The sequence below is a fragment of the Thunnus maccoyii genome, chromosome 23, assembly GCF_910596095.1.
Source record: "Thunnus maccoyii chromosome 23, fThuMac1.1, whole genome shotgun sequence".
In the NCBI taxonomy this organism is placed as follows: Eukaryota; Metazoa; Chordata; class Actinopteri; order Scombriformes; family Scombridae; genus Thunnus; species Thunnus maccoyii.
Window position 1 is genome coordinate 21,168,338 of NC_056555.1, and position 26,939 is coordinate 21,195,276.

General features: G+C 41.4%; 1 protein-coding gene across 9 annotated transcripts in view; it reads left to right on the forward strand.

The window, feature by feature from the left end:
* The window catches only part of LOC121890480 (CUGBP Elav-like family member 2), a 159,872-nt gene that overhangs the window by 119,451 nt on the left and 13,482 nt on the right, over nucleotides 1-26,939 (forward strand). For 3 of the 9 annotated variants that reach the window (XM_042402776.1, XM_042402777.1, XM_042402778.1), the window contains exons 6-8: nucleotides 8,378-8,457; nucleotides 18,244-18,492; nucleotides 20,570-20,633. In XM_042402776.1, coding sequence (XP_042258710.1) covers nucleotides 8,378-8,457; nucleotides 18,244-18,492; nucleotides 20,570-20,633 — 393 coding nt within the window. Of the gene's footprint in view, nucleotides 1-8,377; nucleotides 8,458-18,243; nucleotides 18,493-20,569; nucleotides 20,634-25,539; nucleotides 25,675-26,939 lie in introns of all 9 variants that reach the window. The other 6 variants (XM_042402779.1, XM_042402780.1, XM_042402781.1 and 3 more) reach the window with 3 other exon arrangements.

A 26,939-nucleotide genomic window follows, 5' to 3' on the forward strand; every position in this document is an offset into this window, starting at 1 on the left:
GTAGAATGGGCTCATTATTTTTAGGGTAATATATCCACAAAATCTTGGCATTTATCTATATTTATTGTCATTATTTTTAAAAAAATCAAGACAGAGTTTTAGTTTAACCATTTATTGCATTTTTTTTATTTACTTTGAAGTATTTCGCTGCATGATCAGCAGCTCATTCTCCTCACTGTCACTGGAAGTTTTTGCCTGAGCCGTCAATGTCACAAGAAGACGTTGTTTACTATAAACTGTGGTGATTAGTGTCTTCTTGCAGCAGGAAACATAAAAACTTTTGGGGACATAAACTTTCGGAGACAGATCTGCTCCTTTTTTTAAAAAATCTGGATATTTTATTTGGGAAAATCAGTAATAACTGAAAGAGATGTGCCTTAAATTATGTGTTTCCATCTAATGTCAAGTGAATTTTAAGGGAACTTTTGAAATGTCTTAGGCGTCTTTCCATCAACTGGTTTGGAGCGAATTAACTAGACACTGCAAAGCGTAGTTTCATCAGAAGCTGGCAGTATAAGCTTCTTCTTCTACTCTGTTTATTTACTCATAAACAGAGAAGAAGAAGTAGAGGTTGTGAACCTTGGCCACCTACGAGAGACAAAATGGAGAGAAGTCTTCAGGAATTAGTTTCAATTAGACGAGTTGTAATTGTTCTTTCATGTCAGCGAGTGTTGGTCGTGTTTTAATGCCGACAGTAGAAACAGCTGATCAGTCAGAACTTATTCAGCAAAGGTTTCCATCCTCCATTTAGTGCATTTAACTCGTTTGAAAAACCTCAAAAACCAAGAAATTGAGGAAGTTTTTTCAAAATTTGTCATTGCCATCACCGTTTTCTAATGCAATACTTCAAAATGCAGATAAAATACGTTCATAAACATATCACCAAATCCTCATCATCATCACTTTTGGCTTCTGTGACCTTAAAACAAAGCAATATCTACTTGTCACAGGTTAATTCAGTTACCGAGTGATTTTCCCCTTTGCAGATCGTTAAATTTGAATAATCTGAAGCTATAAAACTTGAAAATAGCAGCCATTGTTTTTAAAATGTTATATTTTTTATTGAAATACACATTTTGCATCGTATCCTATCAGTTAATCAGCTTGTGACCCTTCAGATTCGATTGGTCTCCGCTGGAAACCAAATGACGTTTGTTTTCTCCCAAAACATGGTTGAATCTGTCCAGATTACATAAGTTCATCAAGTCAAGTTTCAGGCCGTTAAGTTATAGGATTCAAGTATTTCGCTTTCATGCATATTGACGACAAAAACCCCAGTTGAATGACTTTGCAGTGCAACCAAGCATTGAACCAAACCAAACCGAAAATACCAACTAAAACCAACTAATTACCAACCTGCTGTTGTCTCATGTATTAAAATTAGCAGTTGTTTTTTTTAAATCCCTTAGAAATTATGACTCTTTGATACTGAAAACGAAATTGAGCTTTTATATTTCATTCTATGTGTATTCGGGGGGATTTGTATCAGAAACTATTTTCAACCATCTGCTTCTTGAAATACGGTCAAGGCTTTCTTTTTTTTTTCAAGGTTTTGAAATGAAAGAGTCGTGTTAAAAATGTAAATACCGGTGAATTAGAGCGACATCTTGAGGCTGTCGTGGCCACTGTGAATACATGCTTCTTCCTTTTCGCTCTATATATCTCCTTTCCCTCTCTCTCTCTCTTTCTTTTTTCTTCTCCCCCTCTTGCTCTCTCAGCCGCCCCCCTTCCTCCCTCCTCTGACCTCCTAACCTCCGTTCATATCCTTCACCTTCCCCGCCGTTCCAGTTTAGCCTCACTGTAAGCCGGTCCTAAGCTCGTTTGATACTTCCAAAGTGAGGGTGAGGACACTTTTAAACCTGCAGTCCAAATCAGGAGACAAATCGCTGCTCTGTTGCGTTTATGCGTTTCAAAGCCAAGTTATAGCAGCCATGTACTAAAGAGGAAACAAGCATAAAGGATCAGTTTCATCAGTGTCAGCTAACATACTCATATCTTTAATGAGTTACTTTGAGGGATATAAACAAACCCTTTGTAGAAGTTCTTAAAGGATAGGTTCACAATTTTTCATGTCTGTCTTAAAACAATAGTCAGGTGGGAGATGGGAGACAAAGTGTACAGTCCTCCTTCTGTGCAAAAATGTTTTAAAAATTTATCCAAAGCTAATATGAAGATGCAGCGATCCATGTTTGTCAGATGAAGTGGATATCTTTCAACCTTGTGCTAAATTCCCAGTTTTTGTTACTATCCTTCCACTGCAGCTCAACAAAAGGAGGGAAATATATACGAAAAAGAAAGTAACTTTGGAAGATATCCACTTGTTTTGACTAACTCAGACTACTGAAGCATCATATTAGCTTTAGATAAACTTTTAAGTGCATTTTTAACAAAATGAGGACTGTGGATTTTGTCCACCGTTACAAGGGATCGTTTAATGGTCAGTATGAACAGGAGGAATGAATGTGATGAGAAAAAAACTCCTTTGAATGTTAATTTGGGCACCTGACTATTGTTTTAAGACAGACTTGAAAATATGTGAACTTATCCTTTAATCCTTTCATTTCTACCTAAATTAGAAAGTGTAAGATCAAACAGCAAGTTAAGACATATTCAACACGTTTCAGTTGGTACCAAAAACATATTGAGGTCTAAGGACATGTTCAGACCAAATCCGGCAATGCGTGAAAAATGGCAGCCCTCCCATTCTCTTGAATAGGGCAGTGAGTTTACACTGCAGGGTGGGGACCGCATAGGGCTCAGCAGAAAACCACAGCAGTTGAACCAGAATCAACTTCTGCTGGAACGCAACCCGACATCAAGCTACGGTGACCAGTCACATACAGTACATGCAACCACACATTCCTGGTGGATTGCTTTGTAACGTAAATGCATGTATTCGACTGTTTACCGTCATGATAAAAGATAAAACAGTTGCAGTGTCATAACTTTAGCTTTCCAGAGTTGTAAAATCCTCTCTGTGAGTATTACAAACCGCTGTGCAGTGTTTTGGCTTCTGAAAAACCCTTAAACGCATTAACTCCAAATCGACTTCCTGGATCATATTTCAATGTCTCACTGCTACCTCATACTACACATCACCACCACCGAAGTGCCAGATTGCTGCAGGATTTGGTCTGAATGCCTCCTAAAGCCCAGCTCTAGAAATCAGAATTTCAGGCAAACCATAAAGATAACTGAAAAGCCACATGAAGTCCTCGTAATGCAGCCATTCTCAATTTCTTTACACAACTGGTGAAGAAAGTAAACCACTCTGAAACTTGGCGGGAGGCTGTTGCAAAGTCACGGAGCGACAACGGCAAATAATCCATGATGACAGGAGCAAATTTGATCATGACTCCGAATGTGGCAACATCTCAAAAAAGCTAAAAGTTGCCTCACTTGATTTGGAGAAGGGTTTGAGCTGCCAGCACACACACACACACAGGAGAAAGCAAACAGTTCAACTCCATGTATTCGTGGCATGTTTGCTTCATGTAATTGGTGCAAAGTGCTGCTGGGCTATGTTAGAAACCAGTTACAGACCCATTAACGAAGTGTCAAACCGATTGATTTGGGTGACGCCTGACTGATGTGCTCGGAGTTGAGAATAGCTGCTTTAAACAAATGCTCAAAGTCGCCATTTCAGTGGATCATAAAGTCAGCGTCTGACCAGGTTTGCCAAGTACTCGACCATAAATCAATCACCTCATTGATCAATCCAATCTCGACTATCACACCTCTATAAATAGCCTTCATAGTAACAGAGAGACCCTTTCCATCATCAGCCTTTCCTCACCTCAAACATCCCCCCTACCTTCCCCCCTACACTCCCTCCCCTTTCTCCCCTTTGTGGTTTCTATGTGCTGAGGAGATGGAGGGGCTTTCGAAACCCAAACTCTCTATCCTCCTATTCCTCCTCCTCCTCCTCATCCTCCTCCTCCTCCTGTCACTCGAGCTGTCGCTGTCATCGTCATACAGGTTCGATGTGGAACTGTCGGTCATGTATATATTTTTTTCTGTGGTTGTCAAACGTTATGGATGTTTTATCGTTGACTTATTTTCTCAATGTACCTTCTCTCTCTTTTGTTCCTCAAGGTTGTCTCTATCTAGAATCTTTGCCTTAAACAACAAAAAAACTCAAACTCCCATGTTCCTTTGCTTCTCCAAACAGCACCGCCCTCCCTGTATCTATCTGTTCACCCTGGCTGTCCTAGAATCCTCTCTTGCATCAATTTGTCCTCTTTTTCCCAGACATCCCACATCGGCCCTCCTTCCCTCCCTTCCCTCCGTTTTCCATCTTCCATCCCTCCCTTTTCAGCTCCTCTCTTTTGTCCTCATGAATATTTCAGACGCGATGGCCAAATCCTCGTTCCTGTAGAACTAATATAAACCACTTAACGGCTGATGCAAGTCAAACAGGAAAAAGCTGGTAGTCCGGTTTGATCCTGGCTAGTAAATAAACAGCCCCTAACCAGGTTGGAAATAAATAGGTCTTTAAGGATTTCTACATGCATGCAAGTCCCAGAGGCCTTCAGTCCCACCTTGCTATGCTGCTGAGCTCCTATTAAACCGGAGTATCAATCAGAAGAGCGCTCCGCCATCCCGCTATTAATAAAATATGGATCACACCACCAGTGGATGGCTGGGCCTGGGGAGCTACCCTACTTTCATTAAAGGACTGTTTGGTTCTCCACTGATGACAGAATGCGGCCCGTGAGGTATTTTTAGTGCGCAAGCCACTTCCCATCTCCTCTAAGACACGCAACAACCAGCCAGAAAGCACGGCTTTACTCAGAGTTTTCATTATTATTATCAGCTTTGGCTTTAATGAATCAATGCTCAGGCGCTGAGGAATTCTTTAGTTAGGAGCATCAATGGGATCGACCTGCAGAAACCGGCTAAAAATAGACAAATTAAAAAACCCGTCTTGCAGAGAGACCCAGGAGATTCCATCAGATGACGACCAATGACGTTGTAGCTGACCGGTTTATAAATAGATCTAGGACCAGTCTGGAGGGCTAACCCAAATGGAAGCCCCTCCTTCTAACTGATGCACATTTCTGGGGCAGGAGAGGATGGGGCAACCTCTTGGAAAATAAGGAGTTAAATGACAGATTGTGGCCCGTCTAAAATAGACAGTCCCCTGAATCAGTTGGAAAAAATGACCCCTTTTTTCAAATGTCCTATCTACAGTAACAGCAGCTAGCACAGCAGCCCCGGCACTGTAAAGGACACATAAAAATGTTTACTAGGTCAGCGCCAGAGAATCTGATAACCTTCAGTCTCTTTATATTACTTTCTTGCCTCTGTAATGTTAAGTCAGTAAGGCAGTTTTATATAAAAGCTGAGTAAATTGACTTACAGTGGCCAAGGACATTAAAATGGAGAAAAAAAAGGAGATCAAAAGCAAATCCCTATACCTAAAAAAAGGACAATCATTTTGACTTTGAATGCTCCAGATATCAGTTTGAAAGTCTGAGCTTAGTTTAAATTGATTAACTTATCTATAGATTGATGGAGGTGATTTAAAAGGTTTTGCAGACTTCTAAAAACTTCATTTTTAAGTGTTGACTTGCACTTTATTTTCCAGTTTCATCTCTTTTGTTAAGAAAAACTTCTTGAGAGCCAAAGTTAAGTCAGCCTACCAAGTAAAATAGGGTTTTAGGGCTTTTTTGAGTCCTCATAGCATCTCTGGTCTTTGTTCATTGCCTTACAAAATGACCCATATGAATGCTTTCTGATCTTTTGGCATCATTCTTCCAAACTATCCCTAGTGTCCGCAACAGTTCATGTGGGCATTTCTGACCCGGTGACCCCCGTGGCTAATCTTAAATTTAGGAAGCTAAAAGTATGTTTTTAAGGTTACAGAAAGATCATGGTCATGGTTAAAATAGACAAACACTGACCTTTTGGTCAGAGAGAGTCAGATACCTCGTGCGACCAACCATTCCAACCACATATCCCAACGTCCTCCCTAAAGAGAGTTTGCCTCGTTAAAAACAATGGTATGTTACTTCTGCTTTTGCTTTGCTGAGAGCGGAAAGTCTTTATTCACACAGCCGCAAGGGGTCGGTTGTCAAGAAAACAACAGCAAAATACGGGTCATTTCAAGTGTATGAAGAAAAAAAAAAACACAATGCTTTTCTTTTTAAGACTTTTTCTGGCGAAGCACACTTGCATCTTTACTTTTTGCATCAGGCACATTTTTGCTAGAAACATATATACATCATGAGAAAATCATAACATATTTGGCAAGTTGCAAAAATATTGATATTTAACGTATGAGTGAAATGCTCAGTGACGACGTAGTTCTTGTTTTTCTCACCAAAATGTCTTACAGTGCAATATCCGACAATGACAATAGTAGCACTATGTTTGGGAAAGACAATGGTCTTGGAGTACCCACACACTGAATCAGAGCTGCTTTTGCTTTTATTTACGAGATTTAGACCAACTACAGGTCTTCCTCAGGCAAAACAAGATCTGTAGTCGGTCGAAAACGTCGCAAATGAAAGTGAAGGCAGCTCTGATTCAGCCTGCGGGTACTCCTTGTGTCTAGTTCAACGTCTAAATCTAACCACACTCACAGGATGTGAACCGCCATCCATCTCAACCGTCTCCCTCCGACTTCAGAACAATATATATAAACGTAGCGCTTCCTTTGAAAAAACACATTACGTGTGAACGTAATCCAGGGAGCAATAGAACAGAATTGGGAAAACAATTAAGCAGTAAATGGTTGTAATTTCTAGGAGACAGTGTTGGATGTACACAATAAGAGGTTTTTTTTTCCCTGCTACAAATGTGGTCAAACAAGAAAAATTGGCAAAAGAGAATCCTTGATTACTCTCAAGGAAAAAAAAACCTTCTGCATGATAGCGGATTTAAACAGGAGAGAAACTGACCGTCCGTCACTCTCGGCCTCGTTCTATCACAACATCGCAACAGCTGGCTTCTGATAGAGGTGGAAGAGGACAAGGATCTATTCCTCAACACGTCTCTCCTTCATTTTCTCAATCTCTTCCCCTTTCTCTGTTGCATTATCCTCCCCATTATCCATCCTTCTTCACACCTATCTTGTCCCTTTCTACTCTCATCCCATCCTCACAGCCAGGGAGAGTCTATCTGATGACCTCGACTATTGGTTTTTTCCTCTGTAGCCAAGCCACGACTCAGCCAGTCGAACCTGAACATGTGTGTGTGTTTGTGTGTGTGTGTGTTTGTGTGTGTGAGCATGTGTGTAATCAGTTCAGGCCTGGCTGCGCTAACATGGCTTGGTGAGTTTGTTAGCATATTATTAGCCTGGGGGGTTGTTGAAGCACTTCTCACATTATCTCCTCTAATCACTCCCTAACCAAGCAGACAAACACAACCTTGCATCACACCCAAACCCCACAAACAACCAATAACAAACTCTCCCCCCTCTGAAACGGCCTCCGGCTGCATCCAATCTTGATTGGCTAAAATCAGCGTCAGTCACGCGGGATGTCAACCACACCTTCCCTCGCATCTCTTCCTCTCTCTTCTTCGTCTCTCTGTGGTACTGAATTAATATGATTTTCTATCTGGTTCCTGTCTTCCTGAGCCCCTGCAGAAATTTTGTCGCGGCTCACCCTGCCCCACCGCCGCCACCGCCACCGCCACCGCCACCGCCACCGCCACCGCCACCGCCACCGCCACATAGCTTTCCTGTCTGACAAAGAGAGGAAGAGGGCACCCAATAAGGCGCACAATACAGGCCCAAATCACTTTCATGCAAATTCGGACTGATTAGCAATGTTGAATTGTTGAAAGAGAGAGAGAGAGCAGTTGAATTCAGGTATGACTAATTCGGTCAGCGTGTAGGAAGGAGCGAGAGGGGAAAAAATATAAATAGATAAATAAATAAATAAATCAAAGATGGTGACAGAAAGAGACGAGGAAGAGGGGAGGCGGGGAAGGCATCAACATCCAATCCAAAATGACCTGGATGGTGATTGTCTCAGGTGTCCTGTGGTGGTGGCTGTGGATGGACGGGGGGGGTGGGGGGGCGAGGAGGTGGGATGGGGGGGTCGGGGAGGGTGGTTGTGTGGTTGTCATGACACTGTGCTTGTTTTTTATTTTTTTTATTTTTTTTTTTTTTGGCTGTTGTTGTTTTCCACAGCGACTGAGAACACTGTTGTCTGCCTGTTCTCTGTATCAATCTCTGTTCTGGGTCTGTTTTGGGTTTTTTTATAACGACGACGTGTCCAACCCTTTTGTCTTTGTTTTTGTTCTTTCTTGTCTTCCCTCCTCCTCCTCCTCCTCCTCCTCTTCCTCCTTCTCCTCCTCCTGCCCTTCTGCCCTCCCCTCCACTTGTCCCTCCATCCCTCCCTTCCCCTCCCTCCCCTCCCTACAGGATGTGCGTTTGTCACGTTTTCCACCAGAGCTATGGCACAGAATGCAATCAAAGCCATGCACCAGTCTCAGACTATGGAGGTACTGTACTCTTGCCCTTTCTTCAACTCTCTCTTTCTCTCTCTCTGCCTCTCTAGCTCCATTTTATACATCCACTACACTCTGTAAATGTGCTGGTAATTGAATATGTCTCATGTTTGAATAAGCTCCTGAGTAACATTTCCATAAAAGTCAAGACTTACCACTTACTAGGTAGAACCCGGTAATATTTCTGTAACACTTCCAACACCTCTTAAGTCTGAATTGAATGTCATCACATAAACATAAAGGCTACGGCATCACAAGGTTAATATGCAGAGAGATATTAAAAGAGCGTCTTATTTTACAGTGTAATAAATTCAACATGTAATTCTTATACTTCTCAGCTTTCTAGCTCTTTTTTTTTAAACACTGAAAGTCCACTTATTTGCCTTTCAGTCATGCCAACAAAATAGTTTTCATATAATATGCGAGCAAATACAAATTAAACCACACATCTTGTCATTTTTAAACTATGCTTTGGCACCGTTGGACTGTATAAAATAGTAATAAACATATAATATACAAAACTATATACTGTTAGACCTTTGATTTGGAGAAACAGTGACACAAAGAATCTTTTACTCTGCTGTGTACAGAATAGACAGAAGTAGCTGGATTATAATTATATAAGTGTCTAGTGATAAACGAGCACACCAGCTAGAGTTCTACTACCAGACTTGAACCCAACAGGTCTTGGCAAAATATTAAAGGTTAGTTCATTAAGTTGCATAAAGGTTCAGGTTCAAACGGGGTTCGTGTTTGGTTATTTTCAGCCGTAAATCACTCAGAAATTTGTCTCTGATTGTGCCAACGCTCTTGTGTCCAGAAATGTCATGTGTCGCATTACAGCGGGAAGAAGAGTTTAGCCAGTGAATTGCAGTAGCTCGACAAGCTATCGTTATCCGATCTGTTATTTATGAAAAATAAATCAACACAACTAGATCCTCGGATGTCAGATCGGGTTCATATCTCATGTTTGGCAGCGCCGGTCCGGTTGGGTTCGACGGGGTCGGGTCGTAAACGTGTGATACGTGAGACGGCTCGGGTCAGGTCAGTCCTGTCGTGTTTGCACGGAGCCGATATAGAACTTTTAAGTAACTTTTAAAAGACAAACAAACATTGCTTCAACGGAGGCCAGCGATGTTAGAGTGTCGGTGTCTTTCTTTTTCTTCTTCTCTGCCGACTTGTGACGAAATCAACGCTGTCACCTTCATTATTTGGTCGCAAATCTCCAAAGTTTTGGCAGTGTCTCTAAACTGTGACATAAATAGCAGCACTTTTGACACAATGGGCAGGTGGTGTCACAGAAGACCTCATCAGCTGCACGGTGACCCCGGCGGCACCGTAACGGGGACCCCGGCGGTAGCTCCTTTGTGTTCCTCAGGTTTTTGGGGGCACCCGTTGTCAACATTGTCAAGCCGGTGACAGGGCAGGATGACAGGACTGGTGATTGGGAGAGAATTACATGGTGTGTGTGTGTGTATACGTGTGTGAGTCAGAGAAAGTGACAAAAAAAAAAGTGGTAATAACAGGCTGTGTTGAAGAAAAAGAAAGTGGCGTTCACCCCCCGTAACCCCCTCATTAGAGCTGATCATGATAATCACGGCCGCTATTGATGCGCTCTGACCCTGACGTCGGGGGAAAAATGGATGCTCAATCCATCCGTCTGTCTGCGTGTGAGTGAGTAGGGATTTTCTGTTTATGTTGTCACTGTGAATATCAGTGAAGTGTCTGTGTTGATTTATATGGCCGAGCAGCAGCAGCAGAAGCAGCAGCAGCAGCAGAAGCAGCATGTCTGTCTTTCAGAGAAGAAGAAGAAGTGACACTCTCCTCCGACAGCGTTAGTATTAAGCTAGAATTATCCTCGCTCTGAGCAGTTGTCTGCCACAATGGGCCTGCCAGTGTCCCTCGCTTTTATCAGGAGCACAGAAAGAAAAAAAAAAAAAGAAAAAGCCTTAAACCATAACACAACGATATTGCAGTGGACAATGGCAAAATACCTTAATTTCCATTTGAAAACAAGCTGTCTAGCCCCAGGCGGACCTAAATTGCCGCATCCGTTTGTTAATGTTTCTCAGTTTTGCAATTTAAAAGTAATTACTTCGGGTCCGAATGAGGGAATGAGGTCTGGTAAATAGAGTTTGGTTATTGTCTTGGCTCAATTGCACCCCACTGTCTTAGATAGAGCAAGATTGTGTGTGTGTGTATGCTTGTGTGTGTGTGCATGTGTGTGTTTTCCAGCACATGTCACAAGGAGAAAAGGAGGCAGCCCGGGCGCTGCATTTGTTGATGGCCCTGTCACTGTCATATCCATTCTCATTACGCTGTGACATTCAGGTACACACTGGCACACACTCTCTCTCACGCACACACACACACACACGTGCTCACTGAATGTCAGGCCGTAATGAAAGGTGATATGAGGGAGACAGGTAATTCACTGTCGAACCACTAAAGACACACACAGGCGTGCACACGGAAACACAGAACTGGCTTCATTGTGTTGATTTGTACTTTACATTATTCACTCCCTTTTTATAAAAACTCATTTAGCTCTCAGCTCCCCTTGTGCCGCATCCCATCAACACTTATTTCTGTTTCCGCCTTCTTTCTTTCTTTCTTTTTTTTTTTCCTCTTCCACGTAACACTAGAGGCCTACTCACACATTATCCTGCCCTCGCTGCACGCACACACACACACACACACAAATCCCCAACCGTAAATGCACAATCGTTCAAGCGCATTTAGACGAGAGCTTAAGTAGAGCATGAGAAAAAACAGAGTGTCTGTTTAAATAGCGAACAAACACATCTGTCAACTTTAGTGAAGAGAGGAGACACAGATACAGAACAACTGATAGTGGGAAGAAAATATTAGATTAGGTTAATCAGGAGCTGAAACCCATATGTTTTTAAATGGAAAAATGGTAAATGGACTGTATTTATATAGCGCTTTTATAGTCTACCGACCACTCAAAGAGCTTTACAACACATGCCGACATTCACCCATTCACGCGCAAATTCATACGTTGAATGCGAGGCCGTGCAAGGCCAACACGCTCATCAGGAGCGATACAGCGCCTTTTATCTAAAGCACTTTACAATGTTTCTAATGCTCACTCACCCATTCACACACTCACACTCACACACTGATGGCACAGCCGCTGGAGCAATTTAGGGGTTCGGTATCTTGCTCAAGGACACTCCGACATGCGGACTGGAGGAGATGGGGATCGAACCGCTGACCTTCTGATAAGTGGACTACCTAGTCTGACACAGCTGCATAAACAAAGGGAGTCATAGTCAGTCTGACTTAAAGCCTTTGCAAGTCAGTTGTATGTAGCGTATAAAACTGGGATCAAAAAGTAAGCCGAGGCATATTATCACATTTCATATACAGTAGCACATTCAAAGTGCTTTACGAGTATGTAAGTGGCATAAAATGAGTAAAATAGAGTAAGACGGAAAACAAAAATAAGGATGAAGACCTGTCGTTGAACTTAACAGCAAATTTAAGGATTAAGATGAGATCAGTAAATTGTAAAGTGGAAACAAATGTTTCCTAAGATTGATGTTCCTCTCTTGACTCGGTAGACTCATCATGCAAGTCTTTTGTGCGTAACGTGTTTCACGGACGACAGACTTTTAAAAACCTGTACCGAGAACTCGGATTTGGCGTGCAAACTCCTTCAGAGTCTTGTGTTTTGCTATTAGTAGTTGAATATATCACATGCTTTGACATTTAAAGGCTACGTGAGTGATAAATAGACGAGATAGAGATGCTTCAGAGCACATAAAATCTATGAGAGATTGATTTTCAAGGTAAACAGACCGGAGCTTATAAGTTCAGTTTGCGTGTGTATGTGCGTCTGAAGCATTTTGGGAAAGATGGGAAGTGATGTGTAATGTTCTCTTCACGCTTGTCTCAGACAGTTGGCTTCGAGGAGCGGAGTCAGGGTTATTAACCGATTGAACTCCCGGTTAAGTCAAGTCTGTAACTTCTGTCTCAGACAAAAGTTTGACGGTTTTTTTTTGTGAGGCGAGTTAAAAATCACAGCCTAAGGCAGGTGCTGAGGTGTATTTTCACAGCATGACGAATGTTCCATATGGTGTAATTACATAATTGTAAATTTAGATACCATAATTATGCCAGGTGCTTATTTTTTCTGTCTGCAGCATCATTTTCAGACTATAGGTTGTCAGTCAGGTCGGCCTACACAGACCCATCTGTCAGTCACAGGTGCAGGGTGATGTCAGGATATCATCAAACATACCTCATCATCACACAGTTTGACTTATAATACAGTAGACATACAACACAGATGAAATATGTAATATGCACTGCAGGGAAGAAGGTTTTAAAAGGGACAATTTACCTGCTAAATGAAACCAAAATCAACCATATGTCAGTCTTTGATGATCCAAACTTCATCGTATGTGCTGTAGAAGAAGAAATGTATAAAGGTGTGGCATTTTTTAGTGTCGGAGACTTGTCTGAAAATTGTACAAAACAGGCAAAAATAACATTTCAGAGAGGAGTGTTTTCCCTGTAGAAACGTCTCCTGGAGAGAAAGCTTCCTGTGAGACTCCAAGCGCTTCTTTTTTTTTTTTTTTCTTAAGATGTGAAAGTTGGGAGACTGTCTGCAGCTAAAAATCTCTCCTGAAATACTTTTAAAAATACATCAATGCTGCACCACCAACACTGAGTTAAAGACATGTTATTGCAACAATATATGAATCCAAAGACCATTTAAGACAAAATAGCAACAGATTTTTTACTCTATAAATACGTTTTCTCATGTTGGATAACACTAATTGCTCTTTATTAATAAATTTTGTGTATTTTGTGTGTAATTGTGTGTAATTGTGGGTGTAATTGCCCCCAGCTCCATTACTCTTTGCAGTAAAATTGATCCAATGACAAAAAAAATGCAGAAAATTACAGTTGTCTTGTTTTGTAGATGCATTTTTGAGGAGCGATCACTATCAGTGTTAACCTCAGTGAAAAATACATAGTGTTTCCTGTTAGCGCTTCACAGTAAAATGCCTGTTTTTTGCCAGTTGAATGCTTTTAGTGTGAAACAGCAGCAGCAGCAGGAAGTGTTTGGTTTGCATTAGCAGCAACTTAACACAGCTCTAATATGGCGGTATGAAAGTGAACAGGAAATAATGAGGCTAATATCAAAGAAATCACCATGGGGCTTGTTTTTAAAAAGCAATTTGCAAGCACTGCTTACATGCCGATCACAAAGGCTGCCGGTACCGCTTTTCACAAATGATTTCCACTCGCAAATTGCTCATAAATTTGTGTGTCCTACAGTCACGCATGTGTTGCGAATGTAGTGTTAATGTTAGTGTTAGTGTAGTGTTGCAAATTTGGTGAAACGAGCCACTGGATTACACGTCGCCTGAGAATCCCTCATGCATGTGAAGGTAATCTGAGTCCAGTGTGGGAACGGCAGACTCCGCCACTCACAATAAAAACCAGTGTATAGATGAGTAATTACAGACTGTAAATACATTTACAGGTCCACTGTGTAAGATTTAGTGGCATCTAGTGGTGAGGTTGCAGATTGCAACCACCTGATAACCCCCCCTCCCCTTCCAAGCATATACAGAGACAAAAACTGCTGCGAAAGGTCCTCTCTAGAGCCAGTGTTTAGTTTATGTGTTCTGGGTGACTGTAGAAACATGGCGGTGCAACATGGCGTACTCCGTGGAAAAGGAATTGCTCCCTATGTAGACATAAAGGGCTCATTCTAAAGTAATGAAAACAAAATAATTCTTATTTTCATGAGGTTATACACTAATTAAAACATACTTATGAATATTATATTCCATTTCTGCCAAGTCAGTTCCTCTAGATGCCACTAAATTCTACACACTAGACCTTTGATTGCTATTGCTGAAAGAAATGCAGACTATATATATACTGTAAAAATGGGGTTTCATTCATTGTGCAAAAAAATTCCAATGTAGTGATGCATGGTTTTCCCGGACAGTGATGTTCTTTTGTTTCATCGTACTCATAGGCTCATTAGCACAACAGTCGGACATTGTTTGATATATAAAAGTTCAAGCTATTACTAATCTATGATGAAATATTAAAAATCCCCCTGAAGTAAAATCAATGGTGATTTGTTTCTTTGAGCGAAAGCAACAGATGGCAGAAGCTGCCACTTCCCTGCCACATGTTCTCATCATTTAATGGCAAAGTTGACCAGCGGGCCAGTCGCATAAAAACACTCAGTATGCTGCTTTAAAGCGCAGCCAGTTTTCAAGGAGAACCACCAGCGGCAGGCGTAGAGGCCCCTGGCCCTCGGCCCCTCTCCCAGGGCAGGACTCTCATTCTGGGCTACGTTTCCCCCCTGCTCACTGGGTGTCAGCTGGAGTAATGAGATATTTAGCAGAGAGAGATAGGGAGCTCCTGTCTCAAGGGGAATCGACTGCAGCGGCGAGGCCCTAGACTGACACTCTCCCTCCGAATGCAATTCTCCCATCGTCTCCTCTCTTTTATCTGTCGGCGGCCAGAATAAAGAGGGAAAATGACTGGTGGAGAGACGGAGTAAATATGGCCGAGCTGCCGTCAGACAGCAGACATGCTCATTCAGCTGACAAAGTCGATCCCTGGCCCACAGAGGAGTGGTTGTTTGGTCACACACACACAGAAAAACACACATATAAGCGTACAGGTACACTGTTAAAAACATTAAATTGTTTCAGTTTTAAAAAATGAATGACCAGGTTGTCTTAAAATTCTACATCAACTGATTTAGTAGTTGCTCTAATGTCAAATTGGCTGAACGTCAGGCTGTTCTCACTCCCTTTATTTAAACACCTTTGGCATTGTCACTGCATGTCTTAGCTAGGAATTCAATATTCTAATTTCCACGATAATTAAGGCTACCCAGAAATACCATTATTTGGCATGTTAGTGATAGTATACTGTACATGTTGTACATCTTTCATGAGAAAAAATGGTTTTACACAATATGATTTTCCTGTATGTCAAAACATAGCAAATAAATTAGTAGCCTACTATCAAAAAATGTACTAATAGCATTAAGTGTTAATCATGTAAATTTCATGGATTTTGACACTGTAAAATTTCCATTAACATTAATATATTTGGAGTTGTAGATATTTTGGCGCAAAATATTTCAATCTGGCGGTGGGATAAACCATAGTCTGTAAAAAAAATAATGGACGTAGCCACGGTGACGTCACCCATTGGTTTGTGGACTTGAGTTTGCATTTTGACTGTCGCCATCTTGGATTTTTGGAGCCAGAGGTGACCATATTTAGATGAGAGGGTGGAGCTGACAACAACACTAGCGGCTAGCTGCTAGCTTGGTTAGCACACGGTACATTTACAGTGTATGGTTAATGGTGTTATGCTAATGCTAAAGCTAATGCTCATTTTCGCTAGCGAAAAATATGTACTTAAAAAATGTACTTAGAGAGCCTTTTAGTACAACCAAACGCTGAACAAGACTTTTTTAGGTGATCAAAATGTTACAATTAACTTTCATGAACTGTAAACACACTGAAATACAGCTATAGTCTGTGAATCTGGAATTACAGTATAGTTTTTCTTTGGTTCAGGTTTGTCAAAGGTGAGGATTTACCACTTTATTTCATATTTTGGGCTCACCCTGGGCTCTGGTAACTTTTAGCAGGTTTTCTTTTTTTTTTACTACTTTTGACATTTTATGAATGAAAGTATTAATCTATCAAAAAAGTAATCACTAGTGGCTAGCTGCTAGCTTGGTCTAGCTTGCTAGCTTGGTCATTTACAGTGTATGGTTAATGGTGATAATGCTAAAGCTAATGCTAATTGTCGCTAGCAAAAAATATGTACTTAAAAAATGTACTTACTAGAAAAAAACTGAACATCTGACTCCTTAGAGGGTCTTTTAGTACAAACAAACACTGAACAAGACTTTTTTAGGCGACCAAAATGTTACAATTAACTTTCATGAACTGTAAACACACTGAAATAGCGACGGCTACGACTATAGTCTGTGAATCTGGGATTACAGCATAGTTTTTTTTGGTTCAGGCTTGTCAAAGGTGAGGATTTGTCACTTTATTTTATATCTATAAGTTGAAACACTACATGTCTAACATATGCTCATAAAAGATGTAATTTAGATCATGTAACTTACTCCCAAGTAGAACAAATAAGGGTTTTATGCAGTTTAAATTTAAATACAGTGCAAGCTGGTAAATATGCTAATTAGCAATCAACATTTTTGATCGTTACTATGAGTTCTGAAAGAGTTTTGCATTCATAACTTGACTAATTGCATTGAGTTAATGCTAAAAGATAAAGTTGATTTCAGTGAACTAATTGTGAGATTTATTTTTTTTTTTACAGTGTTTGCACTGATCTCTCACAACACTTTTACACCTCATACATGCACCTCTACACATTTTCACACTTCACCCGCAGTCACACACTCTTTGTGTCGCTCTAGCTGCAAAGTAGCCAAATCCCTTCCCTCCCCTGCTGAGTGCTGATCGTGCCTCAAACTAAATGTTTCAATCAAAAGGTTCTTATTCTCCTCTGGCAGATTGCCTTTCTTTTTTCGAAACGGATTTGCCCCTAGTTAGGCTTTGATTGCAGTGTGTGAGTAACGGTGTGGTGTGATAGATTATAAACTGTTTCAGCTTTGCAGTGTTTCAGCTGTTGTTGCAACTTCCATCAGGAGATTTTTCTGGGTTGTTTTTTTTTTCTTTCATGTTGTAGTTGTTAGTAAGTGTGTGTCCTGGATGTCCAATATGATACCTACCTTGACTCAGTTCATTCATGTCTCACGCACACACACACACACACACACACACACACACTGCAACTCTGTGGAATAGAAATTTAGTCAATTAGACACACCTCTTATGATCGTCCAAATCTCTAAATCTTTCCTCTTGCCCTCTCAACCTCTCTCTTTTTGGTCATCCCAATCTCTCTCTCTCTCTCTTTCTCTCTCTCATCTTTCTTTTCTGTCTTTCTCTCTCTTTCTCTCTTTCACACACACTAACACACTAACACACACACACACACACATCAAGTCTCTCTTTATATGAGATGATGAAATAGTTGGAGAACTCGGGAAATCTGTTTCTGGTGAAACCGTTCTGGACTCGGAGATAACTGAGCCCTTGTGGGGGAAAGAAGAAAGCCCACTGGCTTTAGAGTCAAGTTTCCTGTGTGACTCTGTATATGTGTGTGTGTGTGTGTGTGTGTGTATGTGTCCTGTGTCACTGTGTAAGTGTGTATGTGAGAGAGAATTTTACAAAGCAGTTTTAATTGAGAGTAGATTTTAGTCTTTCTTTGCTGAAGAAAAAAAGTTTGTTAATACAAAAATGTGCGTTTTTCAGCCTTTGTGGATGAACTTTATTAGACGCTTAAAGTACTTTAATCATTTTTTATGTATATGTGTGTTTTCTACCTGCTATCATCATATAAAGCCATTATATTTAAGTTTTAAGAGTGTGTTTATGTACATTTAGTGACTGAATAAGCAAAAAACAGCTTCTCTAACTCTCCTTTTCTCCCTTTTCCTCTTTTCTCTTCTTCTTCTTCTCCTTTTCTCTCCTCTCTCATCCCTTTTTTTTAATCTTTTCCGCTTCCTGGTTTCTTCTCATCTTCTCATCCAACCTCTACTCTCATCTCCTCCTCTTCCTTTTCCTTTTTCTTTCACCTCTCCTCTCTTTCTTGTCTCATTTCCTCTTCTCTTCTCCATCTATTTCTCCCTCTCCTCTCCCCCTCTCCCCTCCCCTGCAGGGCTGCTCGTCTCCCATCGTGGTGAAGTTCGCCGACACGCAGAAGGACAAGGAGCAGCGGCGTCTGCAGCAGCAGCTGGCGCAGCAGATGCAGCAGCTCAACAGTGCGACCACCTGGGGGAGCCTGACGGGCCTGGGCGGCCTCACTCCGCAGTATCTGGCTGTAAGGAGAGCCGCCGCGTCGCCCACCTCCACCATCACCTCCTCCTCCACCACCCCTTACTGCAGCCCCATGGCCAGCGCCGCCGCAGTCAGTGCCCCCACCGAAAACACCCAACCTGAAAAAAAAAAAAAATCCCCAAATACTCTCATAGTCTCTTCTTCCATCTTTTCATTTTCTTCATATTCCTCCTTTAGCCCTGCTGTTGTTCCTCTTCCTCATCTTCCTCTTTGGATTGTGGTATTGTGAGAAAATGAGGTCTCTGAATTAGGGGTGCGACGTCGCCGCCGGAAGATATTAGTTTATGTTCAATATCTCAAAAAATTGCAAGGATACAGTTTTGGAAGTGTAAAAACTTCCATGCAAAATAATAGCGATGAATCTGCCGATGCAAGGATGAATTACGGAGAGATTTCTGTGTTGTTTTTTTTAAATTTAGTATTGAATTTGAAGACATGTTTATTCTACAGGCAGCAAACTGTAATCTACAATAATCACAGAATGTCTCATGTTTTGTTTCTCCTGTTTTTGATCAGACAACTATCAGAAAACTGGGGGGAAAATAAAAATTTATATTTTTTGGCTTGTTATATCAGAAAAAAAAAAAATCTTGATATCTTTATCCAAACCTTGTCTCCTAGAAATGATGAATACAATTTGACAACAAAGTTCTTGCGCTGCAGAAAGTCTCATGTGCAGGTGCGTCGGATCATAAACTCTCATATTCATCTTATTTTTTATAAATATTACATATATTATTAAGGTTTTTTAGCAACATAATGAGGAAAGACTCAAAATGTTACATATCACTGACAGATTTTAGTTGTTTTCTCTATAATACAAAGCAACTAAACCATTATTAATGTTTTTATGGTTATTTGTAGGCAATTTAGAGCACTTAGTTATTAAACCAAAACCACAATCTTGCCTTAATATTAACCAAAGTGTTGTAGTTGTAGTTGTAGTCCTGCACTTTGCACACAAACCACCTCCATGACTTCGTTGCAGTGTAATAACGTAGCACTTTGTGGACTGAAAGCTCAACATAATCCTGCAACAATTACTTCTCCTTCAAGGCAGAACTATTATATAAACATAATTTGTGGGAGACGGGGTTGCTTTACTCTCATTGGACTCCTCTATTATTCTGCATATATTTGGAGACAATAATAATGAGTGAATATATTTCCAACATATTCACTAATTGTGAAAATTTCTGTGATATTAAAAAAAAAAAGTTATTTGGTTTGAGCCCGGTACGGAGCCCCTGAGAGTCTACTCATCTCTGCGCCGCATCCGAGACGCTCGTTTGTTTGATTTTTTTTTTAAAAATTTTGTTTTAATAAGTTTCAGAAACCTCATTCTCTCTCTCCTGGAGATCCTCGTCACTCTCCGGACTCCTCCCTCGAAAAGTTTTTTGGCGCTAACCCCCTCGACTCATTTACTAACCCTCCTCTTCAGTTTCTAAATTAATCGCCCCCCCTCCCCCCAAACTCCCCCTCCCCTCCCTTAAAATACACATCTTAAAAGTCTATTTGTTTGATCCTGAGTGCAATTTGCACCTGTCTTTTTAAATGAGGGAGAACAGAGCTCCTTCCTTTACTGGATATTGATTTATTTTTTTGGAGGGAAAAAAAAAACTGGAGATAAAAAGTGTTTTGTGAATTGGTTTCCCATATTTTTCTGCTCTTTCAATCCTCTTTCTCACTGTTTTGAAAAGATTAAGCTCTATTCTGGGAGGGGGGTGGAGGGGGGGGTTAAAAAAAATCACAAACACAATAGAAACAAGATGTTAATTTGCTGTTAATTCAAGTCTTTGAAGGATGAGTTTTTTGACAGCATCAGTATTCCACTTTTGTTTTGGAATCTAATTAGTCAGCTAGATTAGAGCTTTCATGCTCAACTTGTCTGGGAGAATTATGGCGGAATACAAACAGTGCTCGCTTAGAGGAGAGATCAAACTATATTAACAGCTCATTTACTCATCGAGCACTGATGCAAAGACCACATTGCTAAATCGCTCATTACGAGGTTTAGCTTCTCCGTGTAGCATTTTTATAGACATGTATTAAGCTTTTTTTCCGTTATCCGCCCGGCTCACATTGTTTCTCCTTCCTTGTTCTTCTGTCTCTCCTCTCTCTTCTCTCTTTCTTTTTCTTTTCATCAGTTGCTTCAGCAGGCAACCTCCTCCAGTAACCTAGGAGCCTTCAGCGGGATCCAGCAGATGGCCGGTGAGTCAAAAATCAGTCGATAAACCCCCCCCTCCCTCCCTCCCGCCTTCCCTCCCTCCCCACCCCTCCTCTCTGAAACTACGATCTACCACGGCAATGGACTCTTTGTTGCGCCTCTCTGTTATATTTTTTTTTTTCACAGACTTCTAAAAGAGGACCAAAGAGCATAACAGATGAACTCGCATGGTGGAGTAAAGAGAGATCTTTGCCCTGAAGATTTATTAACTGTTGCTAAGATTTGTCTTGATCTTTTAATGAGGCCAGACAAGAGTTGTGCCCTGGGCGTGTAACAGTAGCACCAAGGCTTTGTCAGGGATGGATGAATCACTGAAAGGAGGGAAGAAAAAGAAAAAAAAAAGGGGGGGAGAAGAGAGTGTAGAAAATGGTTTAAAAGTCGGCTCCTTTCGGTTGGATATCTTGCACTGCAGGCTGGCGCCATCTACTGCTCTCCTACCGCCGCCGAGGGTCTGTCATCTGTCATCTCTACCTTCCTTTATTTTCCTTTCAAGAGTATCTGCAAGTTAAAGAGAATATGATGCTACAAGAATTGAATTTCAAGCCAATTTAAAAAGATAGAAAGCTGATAAAAAAAAAAAAAAAAACGAAGAAAAAGGACACAAGGAAATAAGAAATAAAGTGTTGAGGGACGGTCCGATTCTCTTAAGTGAAGCTGATGTAATAAAAAATGTATATCGTATTAACCTACTTCTGTATAATCTCAGGCTTGAGCACGTCGAGAAGCCTCCTATTAAACGTCAGAACAAGATAAAAATCTCTATATTTAAGATATATCGTTTTCTTTTGAAGGCTTTAAATTTAAGTTTAAGACTTCCAGAGACACGCGGATACTCGCCTTCATCGCCTTCTCTCTTTCCATTAAACTCTTCTTTTCTTTTCTCGCCACCCGTCTCCTCTCTTTTTCTATTTATTTTAAACTTCTTCTTCTTCTTTTTTTTTATTATTGCAGATACTCTTGCACCTCCCACCTCCTTCTTCAATCACACAATTTCTTCATCTCACCTTTTTACGTCTCCCTCCAGCCTTTTTCGCACTCTGTTCTACCTTCCGTCTCTTCTTCTTCTTCTTCTTCTTCTATTTCTCAGCAAGTTTCTCGGTAAGGTGTCAAGCTCTCAATTGTACGCTGTTTAGTCAGTTGACACGGAGAGAAAACAGGGGAGTGTGTTTTTTTTTTAGACTCTTCTTGTACTCTGTCGTGTTCCCCTGAAGTTACAACGCGTTGCAATTTCCCTACTGCTGATTTAATTTTTTTGCCCAGTCTGCTGTTGAGCGAAAACACACACACACACACACACATACATGGAAAAATAGGCTCTGGGATTTGGAAGCAAGGGTGAGTAACGGTGTCTGAATCTGGAGGATCTGTCGGTCCTCCATCTGCGCGTGCAAGAGAGAGAGAGAGAGAGAGAGAGCGAGCGAGCATTAGTGATTGGCAGGAGATGTGAGACAGCTGAATGACATCTGGTCCCAGTCTTTAACACGAGGAGCTGCAGAGCTGAGAGGCTTCAATTACACCAATGAGCATTCAATTAAACGCAGCTAACGCCAGCCTGGTGCAGGCCCGGCTCTGCCATACAGACTGCATAGCACACGCGCACACACACACACACATGCATCCTCGCACACACACACACATATGTACTCACAGTCGCTCGCACACTCTGCGTACCATCTGCACAGCCCGGATACTCTGATGTGGGAAGTAGATTGTATTTGTCTCATACTTGTCTTTCCTTTCTTTGCCTTCTTTCTCTCTCTCTCTCTCCGTGCGGCGCGGCGTCATCGCTACTTTATTCCCTTCTAACCCAGTTATTTTTATCTCCTGCCTGCTCCCTTTCTCCTTATAACTGTCTCGAAAATGTATGTTCAATGAGGAAGAAGAAGGGGGCCTTTGACAAACGCGAGTAAGAATTGGTGTAGAGCTGCTTTGAGAAAAGGGGGAAGAAGAGAGAGAGAGAGAGAGGGATGCTGTAGAGTCATCTTTGTCATCAGCTGAAGAAAAGGAATGGAAAAAAGGAAGAGAAGAAAAACAGGATTATAGGAAGGGAGGAAATAAAAGAAAGGACGTAGAAAAGGTGGGAAAGGAAATGGAAAAAAGAGCAGAAAAAATGGCTAAATTAGAAGGCAGGAAAGCAAAAAAAGAAGAAGAAAGGTGTTGAAATGAAAGGAAAGGGTAAAAGAAAAGGGTGCAGGAGGAAGAAAGGTATGAAAAAATAGGAATAAAAAGAGGTGAGGGAGAGGAAATGGAAAAAAGAGGAGAGAAAATAATAATAAGGCAGGTAAGAAATGGGGGAATCGGATGGGAGGAAAAGGAAAAGATGGAAAAGAAAAGGTGGGAAAGTAGGAAAGAAAGCTAAAATTGTATAAAAGGAAAGGAAACAGGCAAGAGAAGAGAGAGAGCAGAAAAAAAGCTGGGCAGGGAATGAAAGGAAAGGAAATGGAGAAGTGAATAAAGGAAGGAAGAAACTGGGAATTAGAAGCAGAAAGGAGAAGGGAAGGAAGAGGGAGAGGAGAGGAAACAAAAGGAGCAAAAGACAGAAAAACTATAAAATATAAGAATAGGAAGTGCAGAAAAGAACATAACGAGATAAAGGAAGTGACTACAGCACAATGCCACTTCAATGCTCTACAATAACTATTTGTTTACATTGTGTATCCCCTAAAACACGTATGTGTGGATGTATCTGAGCCGCTGTGGTCAAACCGCTTCTTTCAGCCATTCTCAGAAAAAATCCAACAGAGGTGGAGAGAGAGAGAGAGAAAGGCCATATATATATATAAAAAAAAAAAAAATCTCCTTTATATTACAATAAAGAGCCATGAAGGACGGCTCTTATAAACAGCCTTTTTTTTTTTTTCCTGCTGTGCAACGGAGAACGAGTCCGCATGAACCAGCAACACTCGTCTTGCTCGTGTGATGCGTCGTGCGCCTTATAAAAAAAAAAAATAAACACAAACGTTTGATGTATCACAGAAAAATGAGAGAGTGCGGTCGTAAGTAAGCACAGATGAGTTAAAAAGTCACAAATGTTACACGCTCATCACTTCCTGTTGCAGCAGATTGTCACAACAACCTAGAAACAGAACATTTAGAAATCGGGCAGTTGGCTTTTCTTTTCTTTTCTTTTTTTTTTTTTTAAACATTTAATTAACCAATCAGAACTGTGAATCCCAGTGATGAATCCAGCCATCTGTTGTCATTGGCTGCTTTCGGTTTGCTGCGTCTGGGTGACGGATATGTTTTGTTTTGGATGTTATAACCTCCGATCATTCACCACGGTGTCAAACAAGATGGATTTTCTTCTTCATGGTGTCTTGTTTGTTTGTGTGTGTGTGTGTCTGTTTTTCTCTGTGTGTGTGTGTGTGTGTGTGAGAGAGAGTGTGAGTGTGTGTGTGTGTGTGTGTGTGTGTGTATTCCCATGGTACTGTATATACATCCAGACTGTATATACGACACATACACCTCACATTGACAGTGTCCACCCTTTAACTTGTACTCTAACAAGCTCATGAGTCAGAGGAGGCTTCTTCTGCGGTAAGACATGACTGTTTGCTTCATGAGGGTTTTTATACTGACAATACCTCACAATACACACACACACACACACACACACAGACGTAGCGTGAAGTAAGGTGAAAGGTCAACTTGTACTCACAGAAGGTGTTTTATAGCCTTTGCTTCGCCATCATTTAGGCGCTGGCGTGTAGTCATTAATTATGCTTAAATACAGGCCTGTATGCTAACGCTAGCAAGCACGATGAAAAGAGTTCAGCCTGCAGTTTGACTGATAAAAGGGATAAACTTTTAATATTTAGTCTAAAGCTAAAAACATTGTTAGCAGAGCTATAGCAGGCTAATGTCTATCACAGAGAGAGCTGCACTGATGTTAACATTGAAGTAAATGAATCTCTGGCTGTTATCTTCATTAATTAATGTTCAAAATATGTTGTTTTCTTGTATTTAGTATCATATTTTATTGATAACAATTTAACACCAAATTGTTACACAATTTTAGCAAAGAAATGTAAAAAACATTTCTTTATTAGCGTTTAACTGTTCTAAATTTACTGTCATCTAGTATTTACTTATTTTTTTGATAGAAGTCGATATATATATCTCTGTCACAACCTCTCAGTAACAAAATTTAAGGAATAAAAAGCCAAAAAGTTAAATGTTTTTTTTTTCCTTCTCAAATATCCATATTAATGACAGCCACAAGATTCCATAGCTTAAAAAAATACCATTTTTATACATATATTTAATGGTATACGCTTGTAAAAATGTATGAAATTGCAAAATAACTGACTTTTTTTACTACATAAACACAAAAAAAGTCTATATCTTGCAGGCTCTAATCATGGTCCAATATTATAGATATGTAGATGTTTGTTCATAGAGGCTAAAGTTAGCAGACTAAAGATGGATCTCTAGTCAAATATACAATGATATAAAAGGCCAAAAAAACATAAAACAAAACAGCCAAAAAAAGAACTCAAGTGCTGCTTCGACAGAAAACTATAAGTTTAACTAAATTACTGAGATTTCTTCTGCCTCCAGAGCAGTTCTGCCTCAGAGAATCGCACCAAAACCTAAACACTACAACAGCTGCTTTTACTGATTTACACACATTTGGGACTTATTAGTGAAATCAGCTTCTGTAGTGTTTGTCTTCACACACTACAGACTCTTCACAGAAACATTTTCCTCAAGTTAGATAAAGAAGGAAACATTTCCAGGCACATAAGTACAGTATCTCCACTGCTACTCTTGCTCACCATCGGACACCAAGAGACAGCACTGTCCCCCGGTCCAGCCAGGCGACCCAAGCCCACGCCTCAAGCCTCGCTCCCCAGGTTTGACACCACCCTCTCTGGCTCCTCTCTCCAGGTATGAGTGCTCTGCAGTTGCAGAACCTGGCTACTTTAGCGGCGGCAGCGGCGGCGGCCCAAAACTCAGCCAGCCCCTCCACCGCAAACCCCCTGTCCTCCAACGCCGCCTCCCTGGGAGCGTTGGCCAGCCCAGGTAACGCCGCAGCCACTCAGGTTGGGGGGTCCGACGCCGGGGAGGGGTGGGGGGGCCCAACGCCTGCCTACGTCCTCCGCTCTCCATCGTTACCATTACCAGTGTTGTCGCCCATCATGATCCCCCCCAGGCACATCATCACCGCCACATCACCGAAACCATCACCGTTGCAGAAACATCGTCATCTTCATTGTTCAGACCTTCAGCGTCAGTGTTTCTGGCACATTCCCATGGTGTGTGTGTGTGTGTGTGTGTGTGTGTGTGTGTGTATCCACCGTCTCCGCCTCTCCATCTTTACTAGAGAAACCATTGCTGTGTTGTTGATGCGCCGCCTCCCCCCCCACCCCCCACCTGCGTCCTCCTGTCTTTGAACACCTCACTTCCTCACCGTGTGACCCCGACAAAAACCATCCCGTGATACACGCACTGTATATGTGTGCGCGTGTGCATGTACTGTATGTGTGCTTTTTTTTTTTTTTCCCTCCCCGTCAGATTCAGACCTATGTGTTGTTTTTATTTTGTTTTTGTTTTGTTTTTTTTTGCGCCTCACTTCAACAGCTCTACAGACCCATGTAGGAACTTAAGGACAGTAGATTTGTTGTTTCCCGGTGGACGGGTTTGTTTGCACCACCTGTGTGTGTGTGTTACTGTTGTGTCACTGTTCGTGGCTGGGATGGATGGAGGGGGGTTTTTTTTTAAAGCTACTGGGTTGATGTCTGAACTCAGCTCAGGTTAAATACTGCCACCTTCAGACTCTCTCTCCTCCCTTTTTCTTTCCCTTCCTCCCTCCTTCCTCCCTCCTCCTCCTCCTTCTTTCCCCTCTCTCCTTGTGTTCCTTCTCGTTGCCCTCGTCTTTTGCTGCTGCCCTCCTTTTGACAAGCTCCCTGTTTCTGCTCCATCATTCTCCCCTTTCATGTCGGCTCGGCCTCGCTCCAGCAGCCGTGGTTTTGCTCTCTCTTTTGGAGCACACTCCCAACAGAGCATGAATATGAAAAGCTACCCCTCACCTCCCTCCCTCCCTCCTCTTCCCCCCCTCTCCTCCACCACCCGTAACCCTCTTCTTCTTCTTCTTCTCCTTCCTCCACGTTAGCTGCCGCTTCCATCCTCACTTCCTGCTTCCCACCGAGCCGGTGAATGCCCCTCTTCTCGTCTCTTACTTTTCACCTTCTCTGTTTTATTCCAGCCTCTCTCTCTCTCTCTCTCTCTCTCTCTCTCTCTCTCTCTCTCTCTCTCTCTCTCTATCTGAATGTCAGTCCAACCTTGAA